Source organism: Lissotriton helveticus, chromosome 2_2 (genome assembly GCF_964261635.1).
Source record: "Lissotriton helveticus chromosome 2_2, aLisHel1.1, whole genome shotgun sequence".
NCBI lineage: Eukaryota > Metazoa > Chordata > Amphibia > Caudata > Salamandridae > Lissotriton > Lissotriton helveticus.
In genome coordinates this window covers 509,039,164-509,055,957 of record NC_136060.1, presented here as the reverse complement: position 1 = coordinate 509,055,957, position 16,794 = coordinate 509,039,164, and the positions used below count along the sequence as shown (strand labels likewise).

The 16,794-nt window shown below is 46.2% G+C and overlaps 1 protein-coding gene across 1 annotated transcript in view; it reads right to left on the bottom strand.

Moving 5' to 3' along the window:
* Positions 1 to 15,132, bottom strand: part of RTKN (rhotekin) — a 210,953-nt gene extending 195,821 nt beyond the window's left edge. The window contains exon 1 of the mRNA XM_078678794.1: positions 14,844 to 15,132. Within this exon, the coding sequence (XP_078534920.1) occupies positions 14,844 to 14,867 (24 nt within the window). The 5' untranslated portion in view covers positions 14,868 to 15,132. The remainder of the gene's footprint in view (positions 1 to 14,843) is intronic.
* Between the last annotated feature and the right edge of the window lie 1,662 nt (positions 15,133 to 16,794).

The window sequence follows — 16,794 nt, the reverse complement described above, 5'->3', positions numbered from 1 at the left end:
TACACCGCTGTTCACATACCATAAAGTAATCCTATTCACTCACCCTCACACACTGCCATTCAAACCCTCATACACCGCTGTTCACATACCATAAAGTAATCCTATTCACTCACCCTCACACACTGCCATTCAAACCCTCATACACAGCTGTTCACATACCATAAAGTAATTCTATTCACTCACCCTCACACAATGCCATTCAAACCCTCATATGCCACTGTTCACTTATTATAAAGTAATCCTATTCATACACCCTCATACACTGCCAATTCAAACCCTCATACGACGCTGTTCACATAACATAATCGTATTCTCACACCCTCATACACTGCCATTCAAACCCTCATACACCGCTGTTCACATACCATAAAGTAATCCTATTCACTCACCCTCACACACTGCCATTCAAACCCTCATACACTGCTGTTCACATACCATAAAGTAATCCTATTCACTCACCCTCACACACTGCCATTCAAACCCTCATACACCGCTGTTCACATACCATAAAGTAATCCTATTCACTCACCCTCACACACTGCCATTCAGACCCTCATACACCGCTGTTCACATACCATAAAGTAATTCTATTCACTCACCCTCACACAATGCCATTCAAACCCTCATATGCCACTGTTCACTTATTATAAAGTAATCCTATTCATACACCCTCATACACTGCCAATTCAAACCCTCATACACCGCTGTTCACATACTTTAAAGTAATTCAATTCACACACCCTCACACACTGCAAATCAAACCCTCATACACCACTGTTCACTTACCATAAAGTAATCCTATTCACACACCCTCACACAATGCCAGTTCAAACCCTCATATGCCACTGTTCACTTATTATAAAGTAATCCTATTCATACACCCTCATACACTGCCAATTCAAACCCTCATACGACGCTGTTCACATAACATAATCGTATTCTCACACCCTCATACACTGCCATTCAAACCCTCATACACCGCTGTTCACATACCATAAAGTAATCCTATTCACTCACCCTCACACACTGCCTTTCAAACCCTCATACACCGCTGTTCACATACCATAAAGTAATCCTATTCACTCACCCTCACACACTGCCATTCAAACCCTCATACACCGCTGTTCACATACCATACAGTAATCCTATTCACTCACCCTCACACACTGCCATTCAAACCCTCATACACCGCTGTTCACATACCATAAAGTAATTCTATTCACTCACCCTCACACAATGCCATTCAAACCCTCATATGCCACTGTTCACTTATTATAAAGTAATCCTATTCATACACCCTCATACACTGCCAATTCAAACCCTCATACGCCACTGTTCACATAACATAAACCTATTCGCACACCCTCACACACTGCCTTTCAAACCCTCATACACCGCTGTTCACATACCATAAAGTAATCCTATTCACTCACCCTCACACACTGCCATTCAAACCCTCATACACCGCTGTTCACATACCATAAAGTAATCCTATTCACTCACCCTCACACACTGCCATTCAAACCCTCATACACCGCTGTTCAAATACCATAAAGTAATTCTATTCACTCACCCTCACACAATGCCATTCAAACCCTCATATGCCACTGTTCACTTATTATAAAGTAATCCTATTCATACACCCTCATACACTGCCAATTCAAACCCTCATACACCGCTGTTCACATACTTTAAAGTAATTCTATTCACTCACCCTCACACACTGCAAATCAAACCCTCATACACCACTGTTCACTTACCATAAAGTAATCCTATTCACACACCCTCACACAATGCCAGTTCAAACCCTTATATGCCACTGTTCACTTATTATAAAGTAATCCTATTCATACACCCTCATACACTGCCAATTCAAACCCTCATACGACGCTGTTCACATAACATAATCGTATTCTCACACCCTCATACACTGCCATTCAAACCCTCATACACCGCTGTTCACATACCATAAAGTAATCCTATTCACTCACCCTCACACACTGCCTTTCAAACCCTCATACACCGCTGTTCACATACCATAAAGTAATCCTATTCACTCACCCTCACACACTGCCATTCAAACCCTCATACACCGCTGTTCACATACCATACAGTAATCCTATTCACTCACCCTCACACACTGCCATTCAAACCCTCATACACCGCTGTTCACATACCATAAAGTAATTCTATTCACTCACCCTCACACAATGCCATTCAAACCCTCATATGCCACTGTTCACTTATTATAAAGTAATCCTATTCATACACCCTCATACACTGCCAATTCAAACCCTCATACGCCACTGTTCACATAACATAAACCTATTCGCACACCCTCACACACTGCCTTTCAAACCCTCATACACCGCTGTTCACATACCATAAAGTAATCCTATTCACTCACCCTCACACACTGCCATTCAAACCCTCATACACCGCTGTTCACATACCATAAAGTAATCCTATTCACTCACCCTCACACACTGCCATTCAAACCCTCATGCACCGCTGTTTACATACCATAAAGTAATTCTATTCACTCACCCTCACACAATGCCATTCAAACCCTCATATGCCACTGTTCACTTATTATAAAGTAATCCTATTCATACACCCTCATACACTGCCAATTCAAACCCTCATACGCCACTGTTCACATAACATAAACCTAATCGCACACCCTCACACACTGCCTTTCAAACCCTCATACACTGCTGTTCACATACCATAAAGTAATCCTATTCACTCACCCTCACACACTGCCATTCAAACCCTCATACACCGCTGTTCACATACCATAAAGTAATCCTATTCACTCACCCTCACACACTGCCATTCAAACCCTCATACACAGCTGTTCACATACCATAAAGTAATTCTATTCACTCACCCTCACACAATGCCATTCAAACCCTCATATGCCACTGTTCACTTATTATAAAGTAATCCTATTCATACACCCTCATACACTGCCAATTCAAACCCTCATACGCCACTGTTCACATAACATAAACCTATTCGCACACCCTCACACACTGCCTTTCAAACCCTCATACACAGCTGTTCACATACCATAAAGTAATTCTATTCACTCACCCTCACACAATGCCATTCAAACCCTCATATGCCACTGTTCACTTATTATAAAGTAATCCTATTCATACACCCTCATACACTGCCAATTCAAACCCTCATACGCCACTGTTCACATAACATAAACCTATTCGCACACCCTCACACACTGCCTTTCAAACCCTCATACACTGCTGTTCACATACCATAAAGTAATCCTATTCACTCACCCTCACACACTGCCATTCAAACCCTCATACACCGCTGTTCACATACCATAAAGTAATCCTATTCACTCACCCTCACACACTGCCATTCAAACCCTCATACACAGCTGTTCACATACCATAAAGTAATTCTATTCACTCACCCTCACACAATGCCATTCAAACCCTCATATGCCACTGTTCACTTATTATAAAGTAATCCTATTCATACACCCTCATACACTGCCAATTCAAACCCTCATACGCCACTGTTCACATAACATAAACCTATTCGCACACCCTCACACACTGCCTTTCAAACCCTCATACACCGCTGTTCACATACCATAAAGTAATCCTATTCACTCACCCTCACACACTGCCATTCAAACCCTCATACACCGCTGTTCACATACCATAAAGTAATCCTATTCACTCACCCTCACACACTGCCATTCAAACCCTCATACACAGCTGTTCACATACCATAAAGTAATTCTATTCACTCACCCTCACACAATGCCATTCAAACCCTCATATGCCACTGTTCACTTATTATAAAGTAATCCTATTCATACACCCTCATACACTGCCACTTCAAACCCTCATACGCCACTGTTCACATAACATAAACCTATTCGCACACCCTCACACACTGCCTTTCAAACCCTCATACACCGCTGTTCACATACCATAAAGTAATCCTATTCACTCACCCTCACACACTGCCATTCAAACCCTCATACACCGCTGTTCACATACCATAAAGTAATCCTATTCACTCACCCTCACACACTGCCATTCAAACCCTCATACACAGCTGTTCACATACCATAAAGTGATTCTATTCACTCACCCTCACACAATGCCATTCAAACCCTCATATGCCACTGTTCACTTATTATAAAGTAATCCTATTCATACACCCTCATACACTGCCAATTCAAACCCTCTTACGCCACTGTTCACATAACATAAACCTATTCGCACACCCTCACACACTGCCTTTCAAACCCTCATACACTGCTGTTCACATACCATAAAGTAATCCTATTCACTCACCCTCACACACTGCCATTCAAACCCTCATACACCGCTGTTCACATACCATAAAGTAATCCTATTCACTCACCCTCACACACTGCCATTCAAACCCTCATACACAGCTGTTCACATACCATAAAGTAATTCTATTCACTCACCCTCACACAATGCCATTCAAACCCTCATATGCCACTGTTCACTTATTATAAAGTAATCCTATTCATACACCCTAATACACTGCCAATTCAAACCCTCATACGCCACTGTTCACATAACATAAACCTATTCGCACACCCTCACACACTGCCTTTCAAACCCTCATACACCGCTGTTCACATACCATAAAGTAATCCTATTCACTCACCCTCACACACTGCCATTCAAACCCTCATACACCGCTGTTCACATACCATAAAGTAATCCTATTCACTCACCCTCACACACTGCCATTCAAACCCTCATACACAGCTGTTCACATACCATAAAGTAATTCTATTCACTCACCCTCACACAATGCCATTCAAACCCTCATATGCCACTGTTCACTTATTATAAAGTAATCCTATTCATACACCCTCATACACTGCCAATTCAAACCCTCATACGACGCTGTTCACATAACATAATCGTATTCTCACACCCTCATACACTGCCATTCAAACCCTCATACACCGCTGTTCACATACCATAAAGTAATCCTATTCACTCACCCTCACACACTGCCATTCAAACCCTCATACACTGCTGTTCACATACCATAAAGTAATCCTATTCACTCACCCTCACACACTGCCATTCAAACCCTCATACACCGCTGTTCACATACCATAAAGTAATCCTATTCACTCACCCTCACACACTGCCATTCAGACCCTCATACACCGCTGTTCACATACCATAAAGTAATTCTATTCACTCACCCTCACACAATGCCATTCAAACCCTCATATGCCACTGTTCACTTATTATAAAGTAATCCTATTCATACACCCTCATACACTGCCAATTCAAACCCTCATACACCGCTGTTCACATACTTTAAAGTAATTCTATTCACTCACCCTCACACACTGCAAATCAAACCCTCATACACCACTGTTCACTTACCATAAAGTAATCCTATTCACACACCCTCACACAATGCCAGTTCAAACCCTTATATGCCACTGTTCACTTATTATAAAGTAATCCTATTCATAGACCCTCATACACTGCCAATTCAAACCCTCATACGACGCTGTTCACATAACATAATCGTATTCTCACACCCTCATATGCCACTGTTCACTTATTATAAAGTAATCCTATTCATACACCCTCATACACTGCCAATTCAAACCCTCATACGCCACTGTTCACATAACATAAACCTATTCGCACACCCTCACACACTGCCTTTCAAACCCTCATACACCGCTGTTCACATACCATAAAGTAATCCTATTCACTCACCCTCACACACTGCCATTCAAACCCTCATACACCGCTGTTCACATACCATAAAGTAATCCTATTCACTCACCCTCACACACTGCCATTCAAACCCTCATGCACCGCTGTTTACATACCATAAAGTAATTCTATTCACTCACCCTCACACAATGCCATTCAAACCCTCATATGCCACTGTTCACTTATTATAAAGTAATCCTATTCATACACCCTCATACACTGCCATTCAAACCCTCATACACAGCTGTTCACATACTTTAAAGTAATTCAATTCACACACCCTCACACACTGCAAATCAAACCCGCATACACCGCTGTTCACTTACCATAAAGTAATCCTATTCATACACCCTCATACACTGCCAATTCAAACCCTCATACACCGCTGTTCACATACTTTAAAGTAATTCAATTCACACACCCTCACACACTGCAAATCAAACCCTCATACACCGCTGTTCACTTACCATAAAGTAATCCTATTCATACACCCTCATACACTGCCAATTCAAACCCTCATACGACGCTGTTCACATAACATAATCGTATTCTCACACCCTCATACACTGCCATTCAAACCCTCACACACCACTGTTCTCATTATTGAATCCTATTCATAAACCCTTCACACATTGATGTTCAAACCCTCATACGCTCTGTTCACATAATATTATCTTGTTCACACACCCTCACACACTGCCATTCAAACCTTCATATGCTACTGTTTACATAGTATAAAATAATCCTATTCACGCACACCACTACCATTCAGTCCCTCGTACGCCACTCTTCGCATCGTATAAAGTAATCCTATTCCCACTGTCACACACCGCCATACAAACCCCCATACACTGATGTTCACATAACATAATCCTATTCACACACCCTCATACATTGCCATTCAAGCCCTACATAGGGTGGCCCTCATACACTCAGACCCTTCATTCCAATGCTTGTACACTATCTGCACACACTCAAATGCTGCTTTTCACACGACCCCATACACAGCTGTTCACACACTCACGTGCAGTGGCTCACCCACGAGCATTAACCCCCTGCTGCACTATTTACACTCATGCACTGATCTTCACACAGCACCCATTCACAGCTGTTCACACATTCATATACCCATCCCCTCATGTACTCATTCATGCACCCAGGTACTGTCATTCAAACACTCATACGCTATTATTTGCACACCACACTCATATTCTGCCAGCTACACTCCCACTATTCAAACACCCTCACACACTGTGATTCACACAGCGTCACACTACTATCATCACACTCGTACACTCATTTGCACACTCATACACTGCCATGCGAACACATTCAAACGCACTCATACATTACCATTCGTACCCTCATACACTGACACTCTCAGCCTCATCCACTGATACTCACACATCCTCACTCGCTGTCACATAAATGCACTTAAAAATACCATTGTCTGATGTTTGCACACCCTGGTGCAATGATCCTCGTCACTGTGATTAATAAACTCACACACACCTTGTTTACACTCATACACCGATATTCACTCATTCACAACCTTACAGTTCTCCAATCACTACCATCAACACACACATGCACAATCAGTCAACACACACCTTGTTTACACTCATACACCAATATTCACTCACACCCACACACAACCATACACATATTCTAACACGACCATCAACACACATACACCTTGTTTACACTCCTACACCGATATTCACTCATACACAACCATACACATCTTCAAACACGACCATCAACAAACACATACACAATCAGGCAACAAACATCTTGTTTACACTCATTCACCGATATTCACTCACACTCATACACGAGCATTCACATCTCCAAACACTACCATCAAAACACACTTTTACACAATCAGGCACACTTCCTACAATACTCATGCTCTGAAATCTCGCTTTTCGCACGCTGCTACTCTTACATTACAATGTGCCAGCTCACACTCTGCCACTTACACCCTGATACATTGGTATTTGCACCATGAACCCTAATATTTGCACGCCCTCAAACACTGCTGTTTACAACTCCCTAAAACAGGAATATTTGCACACCCTCAGGTCCTATTTGCATGCCCTCAAACACTGCTGTTTACAACTCCCTAAAACAGGAATATTTGCACACCCTCAAGTCATATTTGCACGCCCTCAAACAAGGCTATTTACACCCCCTAAACCCATGAATATTTGCAAATCATCAGGTCCTATTTGCATGCCCTCAAACAATGCTGTTTACACCTCCTCAAACAGGAATATTTGCACTTCTGAGGTCCTATTTGCACGCCCTCAAACACTGCTGTTACACCCCCTCAAACAGGAATATTTGCACACCCTCAGGTCATATTTGCGCGCCCTCAAACAAGGCTGTTTGTACCCCCTAGCACATGAATATTTGCAAATCATCAGGTCCTATTTGCACGCCCTCAATCACTGCTGTTTACACCCCCTCAAACACGAATATGTACACATCCTCAGGTCCTAATTGCACGCCCTCAAACACTGCTTTTTACACCCCTCTAAAACAGGAATATTTGCACATCCTCAGGTCCTATTTGCACACCCTCAAATACTGCTGTTTACACCCCCTCAAACAGGAATATTTGCACACCCTCAGGTCCTATTTGCATGCCCTCAAACACTGCTATTTACACCCCCTCAAACAGGAATATTTGCACATCCTCAGATCCTATTTGCACATGCTCAAACACTACTGTTTACACTGCCTCAAACAGGAATATTTTCACACCCTCACATACTATTTGCACGCCCTCAAACACTGCTGTTTACACCCCCTCAAACAGGAACATTTGCACACCCTCAGTTCCTATTTGCACACCCTCAAAACAAGGCTGTTTACACCCCCTAACACATGAATATTTGCGCACCCTCAGATCCTATTTGCATGCCCTCAAACACTGCTGTTTACATCCCCTCAAACAGGAATATTTGCACATCCTCAGATCCTATTTGCACGCCCCCAAACCCTGCTGTTTACACCCCCTCAAACAGGAATATTTACACACCATTCAGGTCCTATTTGCACACCCTCAAACAAGGCTGTTTACACACCCTAACACGTGAATATTTGCACACCTTGAGATCCTATTTACACACCCTCAAACACTGCTGTTTACACCCCCTCAAACAGGCATATGTGCACACCCTCAGGTCCTATTTTCACGCCCTCAAACACTACTGTTTACAACCCCTCAAACAGGAATATTTGCACACCCTCAGGTCATATTTGCACCCCCTAGCACATGAATATTTGCAAATCATCAGGTCCTATTTGCATGCCCTGAATCACTGCTGTTTACACCCCCTCAAACACGAATATGTGCACATCCTCAGGTCCTAATTGCACGCCCTCAAACACTGCTGTTTACATCCCTCTAAAACAGGAATATTTGCACATCCTCAGGTCCTATGTGCACGCCCTCAAATACTGCTGTTTACACCCCCCTCAAACAGGAATATTTGCACACCCTCAGGTCCTATTTGCATGCCCTCAAACACTGCTGTTTACACCCCCTCAAGCAGGAATATTTGCACACCCTCAGATCCTATTTGCATGCCCTCAAACACTACTGTTTACACCCCTCAAACAGGAATAATTGCACACCCTCAGTTCTTATTTGCGCGCCCTCAAACACTGCTGTTTACACCATCTCAAACAGGAATTTTGCACACCCTCAGGTCTTATTTGCTTGCCGTCAAACAAGGCTGTTTACACCCCTAACACATGAATATTTTCACACCCTCAGATCCTATTTGCACGCCCTCAAACACTACTGATTACACCCCCTCAAACAGGAATATTTGCACACCCTCAGGTCCTATTTGCACGCCCTCAAACACTACTGTTTACACCCCCTCAAACAGGAATATTTGCACATCCTCAGGTCCTATTTGCACACCCTCAAACACTGCTGTTTACACCCCCTCAAACAGGAATATTTACACACCCTTCAGGTCCTATTTGCATGCCCTCAAACAAGGCTGTTTACACAACCTAACACATGAATATTTGCACACCCTCAGATCCTATTTGCACACCCTCGATCACTGCTGTTTACACCACCTCAAACAGGAATATTTGCACACCCTCAGGTCCTATTTGCACGCCCTCAAACACTACTGTTTACACCCCCTCAAACAGGAATATTTGCACACCATCAGGTCCTATTTGCACGACCTCAAACACTACTGTTTACACCCCCTCAAACAGGAATATTTGCACACCCTCAGGTCCTATTTGCACGACCTCAAACACTGCTGTTTACACCCCCCTCAAACAGGAATATTTGCACATCCTCCGGTCCTATTTGCACACCCTCAAACACTGCTGTTTACACCCCCTCAAACAGGAAGTTTTGCACACCCTCAGCTCCTATTTGCACGCCCTCAAACACTGCTATTTACACCCCCTCAAACATGAATATTTGCACACCCTCAGGTCCTATTTGCACGCCCTCAAACACTGCTGTTCACACCACCTCAAACGGGAATATTTGCACATCCTCAGGTCCTATTTGCACCCCCTCAAACACTGCTGTTTACACCCCCTCAAACAGGAATATTTGCACACCCTCAGGTCCTATTTGCGCGCCCTCAAACTCTGCTGTTTACACCCCCTCAAACAGGAAGTTTTGCACACCCTCAGGTCTTATTTGCACGCCCTCAAACAGAAATATTTACACACCCTTCAGGTCCTATTTGCACGCCCTCAAGCAATTTTATTTATTTATTTGCAGGTTTGTAACGCGCTCTAATCGACTCCCGGAGGATTTACACACCCTAACACGTACATATTTGCACACCCTCAGATCCTATTGGCACACCCTCAAACTCTGCTGTTTACACCCCCTCAAACAGGAATATTTGCACAACCTCAGCTCCTCTTTGCACGCCCTCAAACACTGTTGTTTACACCCCCCCTTAACAGGAATATTTGCACACCCTCACATCCTATTTGCCCACCCTCATACACTGCTGTTTACACCCTCTAACACATGAGTATTTGCACACCCTCAGATCCTATTTGCACACCCTCAACCACTGCTGTTTACACCCCCCTTAACAGGAATATTTACACACTCTTCAGGTCCTATTTGCGGCCCTCAAACAAGGCTGTTTACACCCCCTCAAACATGAATATTTGCACACCCTCAGATCCTATTTGCACACCCTCAAACACTGCTGTTTACACCCCCTCAAACAGGAATATTTACACACCCTTCAGGTCCTATTTGCACGCCCTCAAACACTGCTTTTTACACCCCTCTAAAACAGGAATATTTGCACATCCTCAGGTCCTATTTGCACACCCTCAAATACTGCTGTTTACACCCCCTCAAACAGGAATATTTGCACACCCTCAGGTCCTATTTGCATGCCCTCAAACACTGCTATTTACACCCCCTCAAACAGGAATATTTGCACATCCTCAGATCCTATTTGCACATGCTCAAACACTACTGTTTACACTGCCTCAAACAGGAATATTTTCACACCCTCACATACTATTTGCACGCCCTCAAACACTGCTGTTTACACCCCCTCAAACAGGAACATTTGCACACCCTCAGTTCCTATTTGCACACCCTCAAAACAAGGCTGTTTACACCCCCTAACACATGAATATTTGCGCACCCTCAGATCCTATTTGCATGCCCTCAAACACTGCTGTTTACATCCCCTCAAACAGGAATATTTGCACATCCTCAGATCCTATTTGCACGCCCCCAAACCCTGCTGTTTACACCCCCTCAAACAGGAATATTTACACACCATTCAGGTCCTATTTGCACACCCTCAAACAAGGCTGTTTACACACCCTAACACGTGAATATTTGCACACCTTGAGATCCTATTTACACACCCTCAAACACTGCTGTTTACACCCCCTCAAACAGGCATATGTGCACACCCTCAGGTCCTATTTTCACGCCCTCAAACACTACTGTTTACAACCCCTCAAACAGGAATATTTGCACACCCTCAGGTCATATTTGCACCCCCTAGCACATGAATATTTGCAAATCATCAGGTCCTATTTGCATGCCCTGAATCACTGCTGTTTACACCCCCTCAAACACGAATATGTGCACATCCTCAGGTCCTAATTGCACGCCCTCAAACACTGCTGTTTACATCCCTCTAAAACAGGAATATTTGCACATCCTCAGGTCCTATGTGCACGCCCTCAAATACTGCTGTTTACACCCCCCTCAAACAGGAATATTTGCACACCCTCAGGTCCTATTTGCATGCCCTCAAACACTGCTGTTTACACCCCCTCAAGCAGGAATATTTGCACACCCTCAGATCCTATTTGCATGCCCTCAAACACTACTGTTTACACCCCTCAAACAGGAATAATTGCACACCCTCAGTTCTTATTTGCGCGCCCTCAAACACTGCTGTTTACACCATCTCAAACAGGAATTTTGCACACCCTCAGGTCTTATTTGCTTGCCGTCAAACAAGGCTGTTTACACCCCTAACACATGAATATTTTCACACCCTCAGATCCTATTTGCACGCCCTCAAACACTACTGATTACACCCCCTCAAACAGGAATATTTGCACACCCTCAGGTCCTATTTGCACGCCCTCAAACACTACTGTTTACACCCCCTCAAACAGGAATATTTGCACATCCTCAGGTCCTATTTGCACACCCTCAAACACTGCTGTTTACACCCCCTCAAACAGGAATATTTACACACCCTTCAGGTCCTATTTGCATGCCCTCAAACAAGGCTGTTTACACAACCTAACACATGAATATTTGCACACCCTCAGATCCTATTTGCACACCCTCGATCACTGCTGTTTACACCACCTCAAACAGGAATATTTGCACACCCTCAGGTCCTATTTGCACGCCCTCAAACACTACTGTTTACACCCCCTCAAACAGGAATATTTGCACACCATCAGGTCCTATTTGCACGACCTCAAACACTACTGTTTACACCCCCTCAAACAGGAATATTTGCACACCCTCAGGTCCTATTTGCACGACCTCAAACACTGCTGTTTACACCCCCCTCAAACAGGAATATTTGCACATCCTCCGGTCCTATTTGCACACCCTCAAACACTGCTGTTTACACCCCCTCAAACAGGAAGTTTTGCACACCCTCAGCTCCTATTTGCACGCCCTCAAACACTGCTATTTACACCCCCTCAAACATGAATATTTGCACACCCTCAGGTCCTATTTGCACGCCCTCAAACACTGCTGTTCACACCACCTCAAACGGGAATATTTGCACATCCTCAGGTCCTATTTGCACCCCCTCAAACACTGCTGTTTACACCCCCTCAAACAGGAATATTTGCACACCCTCAGGTCCTATTTGCGCGCCCTCAAACTCTGCTGTTTACACCCCCTCAAACAGGAAGTTTTGCACACCCTCAGGTCTTATTTGCACGCCCTCAAACAGAAATATTTACACACCCTTCAGGTCCTATTTGCACGCCCTCAAGCAATTTTATTTATTTATTTGCAGGTTTGTAACGCGCTCTAATCGACTCCCGGAGGATTTACACACCCTAACACGTACATATTTGCACACCCTCAGATCCTATTGGCACACCCTCAAACTCTGCTGTTTACACCCCCTCAAACAGGAATATTTGCACAACCTCAGCTCCTCTTTGCACGCCCTCAAACACTGTTGTTTACACCCCCCCTTAACAGGAATATTTGCACACCCTCACATCCTATTTGCCCACCCTCATACACTGCTGTTTACACCCTCTAACACATGAGTATTTGCACACCCTCAGATCCTATTTGCACACCCTCAACCACTGCTGTTTACACCCCCCTTAACAGGAATATTTACACACTCTTCAGGTCCTATTTGCGGCCCTCAAACAAGGCTGTTTACACCCCCTCAAACATGAATATTTGCACACCCTCAGATCCTATTTGCACACCCTCAAACACTGCTGTTTACACCCCCTCAAACAGGAATATTTACACACCCTTCAGGTCCTATTTGCACGCCCTCAAACAAGGCTGTTTACACACCCTAACACATGAATATTTGCACACCCTCAGATCCTATTTGCACACCCTCAGATCCTATTTGCACACCCTAAAACACTGCTGTTTACACCCCCTAAAACATGAATATTTGCACACCCTCAGATCCTATTTGCACACCCTCAAACACTGCTGTTTACACCCCCCTCAAACAGGAATATATGCACATTCTCAGGTCCTATTTGCACACCCTCAAACACTGCTGTTTACGCCCCCTCAAACAGAAATATTTACACACCCTTCAGGTCCTATTTGCACGCCCTCAAGCAAGTCTGTTTACACACCCTAACACGTAAATATTTGCACACCCTCAGATCTTATTGGCGCACCCTCAAACACTGCTGTTTACACCCCCTAAAACATGAATATTTGCACACCCTCAGATCCTATCTGCACACCCTCAAACACTGCTGTTTACACACCCTAACACATGAATATTTGCACACCCTCAGATCCTATTTGCACGCCCTCAAACACTGCTGTTTACACACCCTAACACATGAATATTTGCACACCCTCAGATCCTATTTGCACACCCTCAAACACTGCTGTTTACAACCACCTTAACAGGAATATTTGCACATCCTCAGGTCATATTTGCTCATCCTCAAAGAAACACTGATAGTGACCCTTCAAACACTGGCATTCACAAACCATCGTGCGCCGTTCTTTCACACTCAGGCACCCACTGCTACGCCTTTGCACAATGCACACGTGCACACTTCGAGCTCTCAGTGAGACGGGCACAGATTTCGGACCCCTCTCTGGCACGCACAGCAGGGCCGCTTGTTAAGGAGTGAGAAAGTGGAGACGTTTGACATCTGGGAATGCTGCTGCGTGACTGCCACATACTCAGTTCTGTCTAGCGCCAAGAGGCGCTCAGCCCCGCGGTGGGCGCTGGTGGCACCCTCCTCGCACTGGCACTCGGGCACCCGCCTCGCACTGGCACTCAGGCACACTCCTGCACGGGTCACACTTACTCTGCAGTCCCTGCGGGGCTCCATGGGCCGGCTGCTGTCCTGCGGGCGCCCAGAAGCCCCTCGCCCTCCTCTCAGCGCCCCTGTGTCCTTGCCATGGTCGGGCCCCGGGCCCCAGCTCTCACCGTCCCTGCTCAGAGGGGCTCCTGCCCGGCAGAGACCCCCGTCCTGAAGGCAGCAGGATGTGGCTGAGTGCCCCGGGCAGCTGATGGGGCCGGAGACAGCCAGACAGAGCCAGCCCTGGTGGGACCCTGAGACTGGGAGGGAGGGGGCGGGGTGTGGGGGGGGGGCAGGATTACAGGAAGCCCCGGTCCGGCCAGCTCAGCCCACAGCTCCCAGTGACTGCTCCACTCCCATGGTCTGCACTGGGAGAGCATGACATCACACGGCTAATAATAGCCGAAGGGAGGGAGGGCTGTGACTGTACTGAGAGGAGAGAGGGGGGGAACAGCTGCAGCTGGGAACACAGGCCGGCCCCTCCCCGGCCCCCAAAACCATCAGACCAGGGCGGGGGGCTGAGGAGGTACGCGCCTGACCCCCGCCCCCCAAAACAATCACACCAGGGCGGGGGGCGGCTTTACTGGGGCCAGGGGGAGGGGACCCTTTATGACCACCCCTATAGCAGTGACAGGCACTGGAGGCTCAGAATTAACCCCCTGTAGCGTCAGCCTCCCCCCCCACCCCCCCACACTGACGCCCCTAAACAATCACATGAGGGTAGGGGAGCTTTACTGGGGGGAGGAGGGGGGCACCATCTATAGCGTGACAGATTCTAAAGATCTTGGAATCCCTCCACCCCCCCCCACCCCCGCACAAAATCAGTTCACCCGCCTCAGTGACACCCCCACAACAAGCACACTGTGTCAGGGAAGCAGGGTGTCTGCAGCAGAGGGAGGGAGACCACGGATGCCCCCACCACGTGCGCTGGACTACAGACCCCTTCTCCCCCCCACCCCACCCCTGATCCTCGCCCACCTCTTAAATTCGAAAACAATCACATTGGGGCAGGGGCAACACCACTACCCCCACCCTGCAGTGCCAGCCCCAGGACTGCCCCCACTCCTGTGTGCACCCCCTGTGAGGGTATCCGGTATCACTGAGGGGAGGGGGGGGGGCATTGCTAGGCTCGGCTCTAGTAGGATGAAGCCACGAGCCCTTGGTTCTGGCAGGATAAAGCCACGAGCCCTCGGTTCTGGCAGGATAAAGCCACAAGCCCTCGGTTCTGGTAGGATAAAGCCACAAGCCCTCAGGTTCTGGCAGGATAAAGCCACGAGCCCTCGGTTCTGGCAGGATAAAGCCACAAGCCCTCAGGTTCTGGCAGGATAAAGCCACGAGCCCTCGGTTCTGGTAGGATAAAGCCCCGAGCCCTCGGTTCAGGTAGGATAAAGCCACGAGCCCTCGGTTCTGGTAGGATAAAGCCCCGAGCCCACGGTTCTGGTAGGATAAAGCCACAAGCCCTTGGTTCTGGTCTGATAAAGCCACGAGCCCTCGGTTCTGGAAGGATAAAGCCACGAGCCCTCGGTTCTGGAAGGATAAAGCCACGAGCCCTCGGTTCTGGTAGGATAAAGCCACGAGCCCTCGGTTCTGGAAGGATAAAGCCACGAGCCCTCGGTTCTGGTAGGATAAAGCCAGGAGCCCTCAGGTTCTGGCAGGATAAAGCCACGAGCCCTCGGTTCTGGCAGGATAAAGCCACGAGCCCTTGGTTCTGGAAGGATAAAGCCACGAGCCCTCGGTTCTGGAAGGATAAAGCCATGAGCCCTTGGTTCTGGAAGGATAAAGCCCCGAGCCCTCGGTTCTGGTAGGATAAAGCCCCGAGCCCTCGGTTCAGGTAGGATAAAGCCCCGCGCCCTCAGGTTCAGGTAGGATAAAGCCACGAGCCCACGGTTCTGGTAGGATAAAGCCCCGAGCCCACGGTTCAGGTAGGATAAAGCCCCGCGCCCTTGGTTCTGGTAGG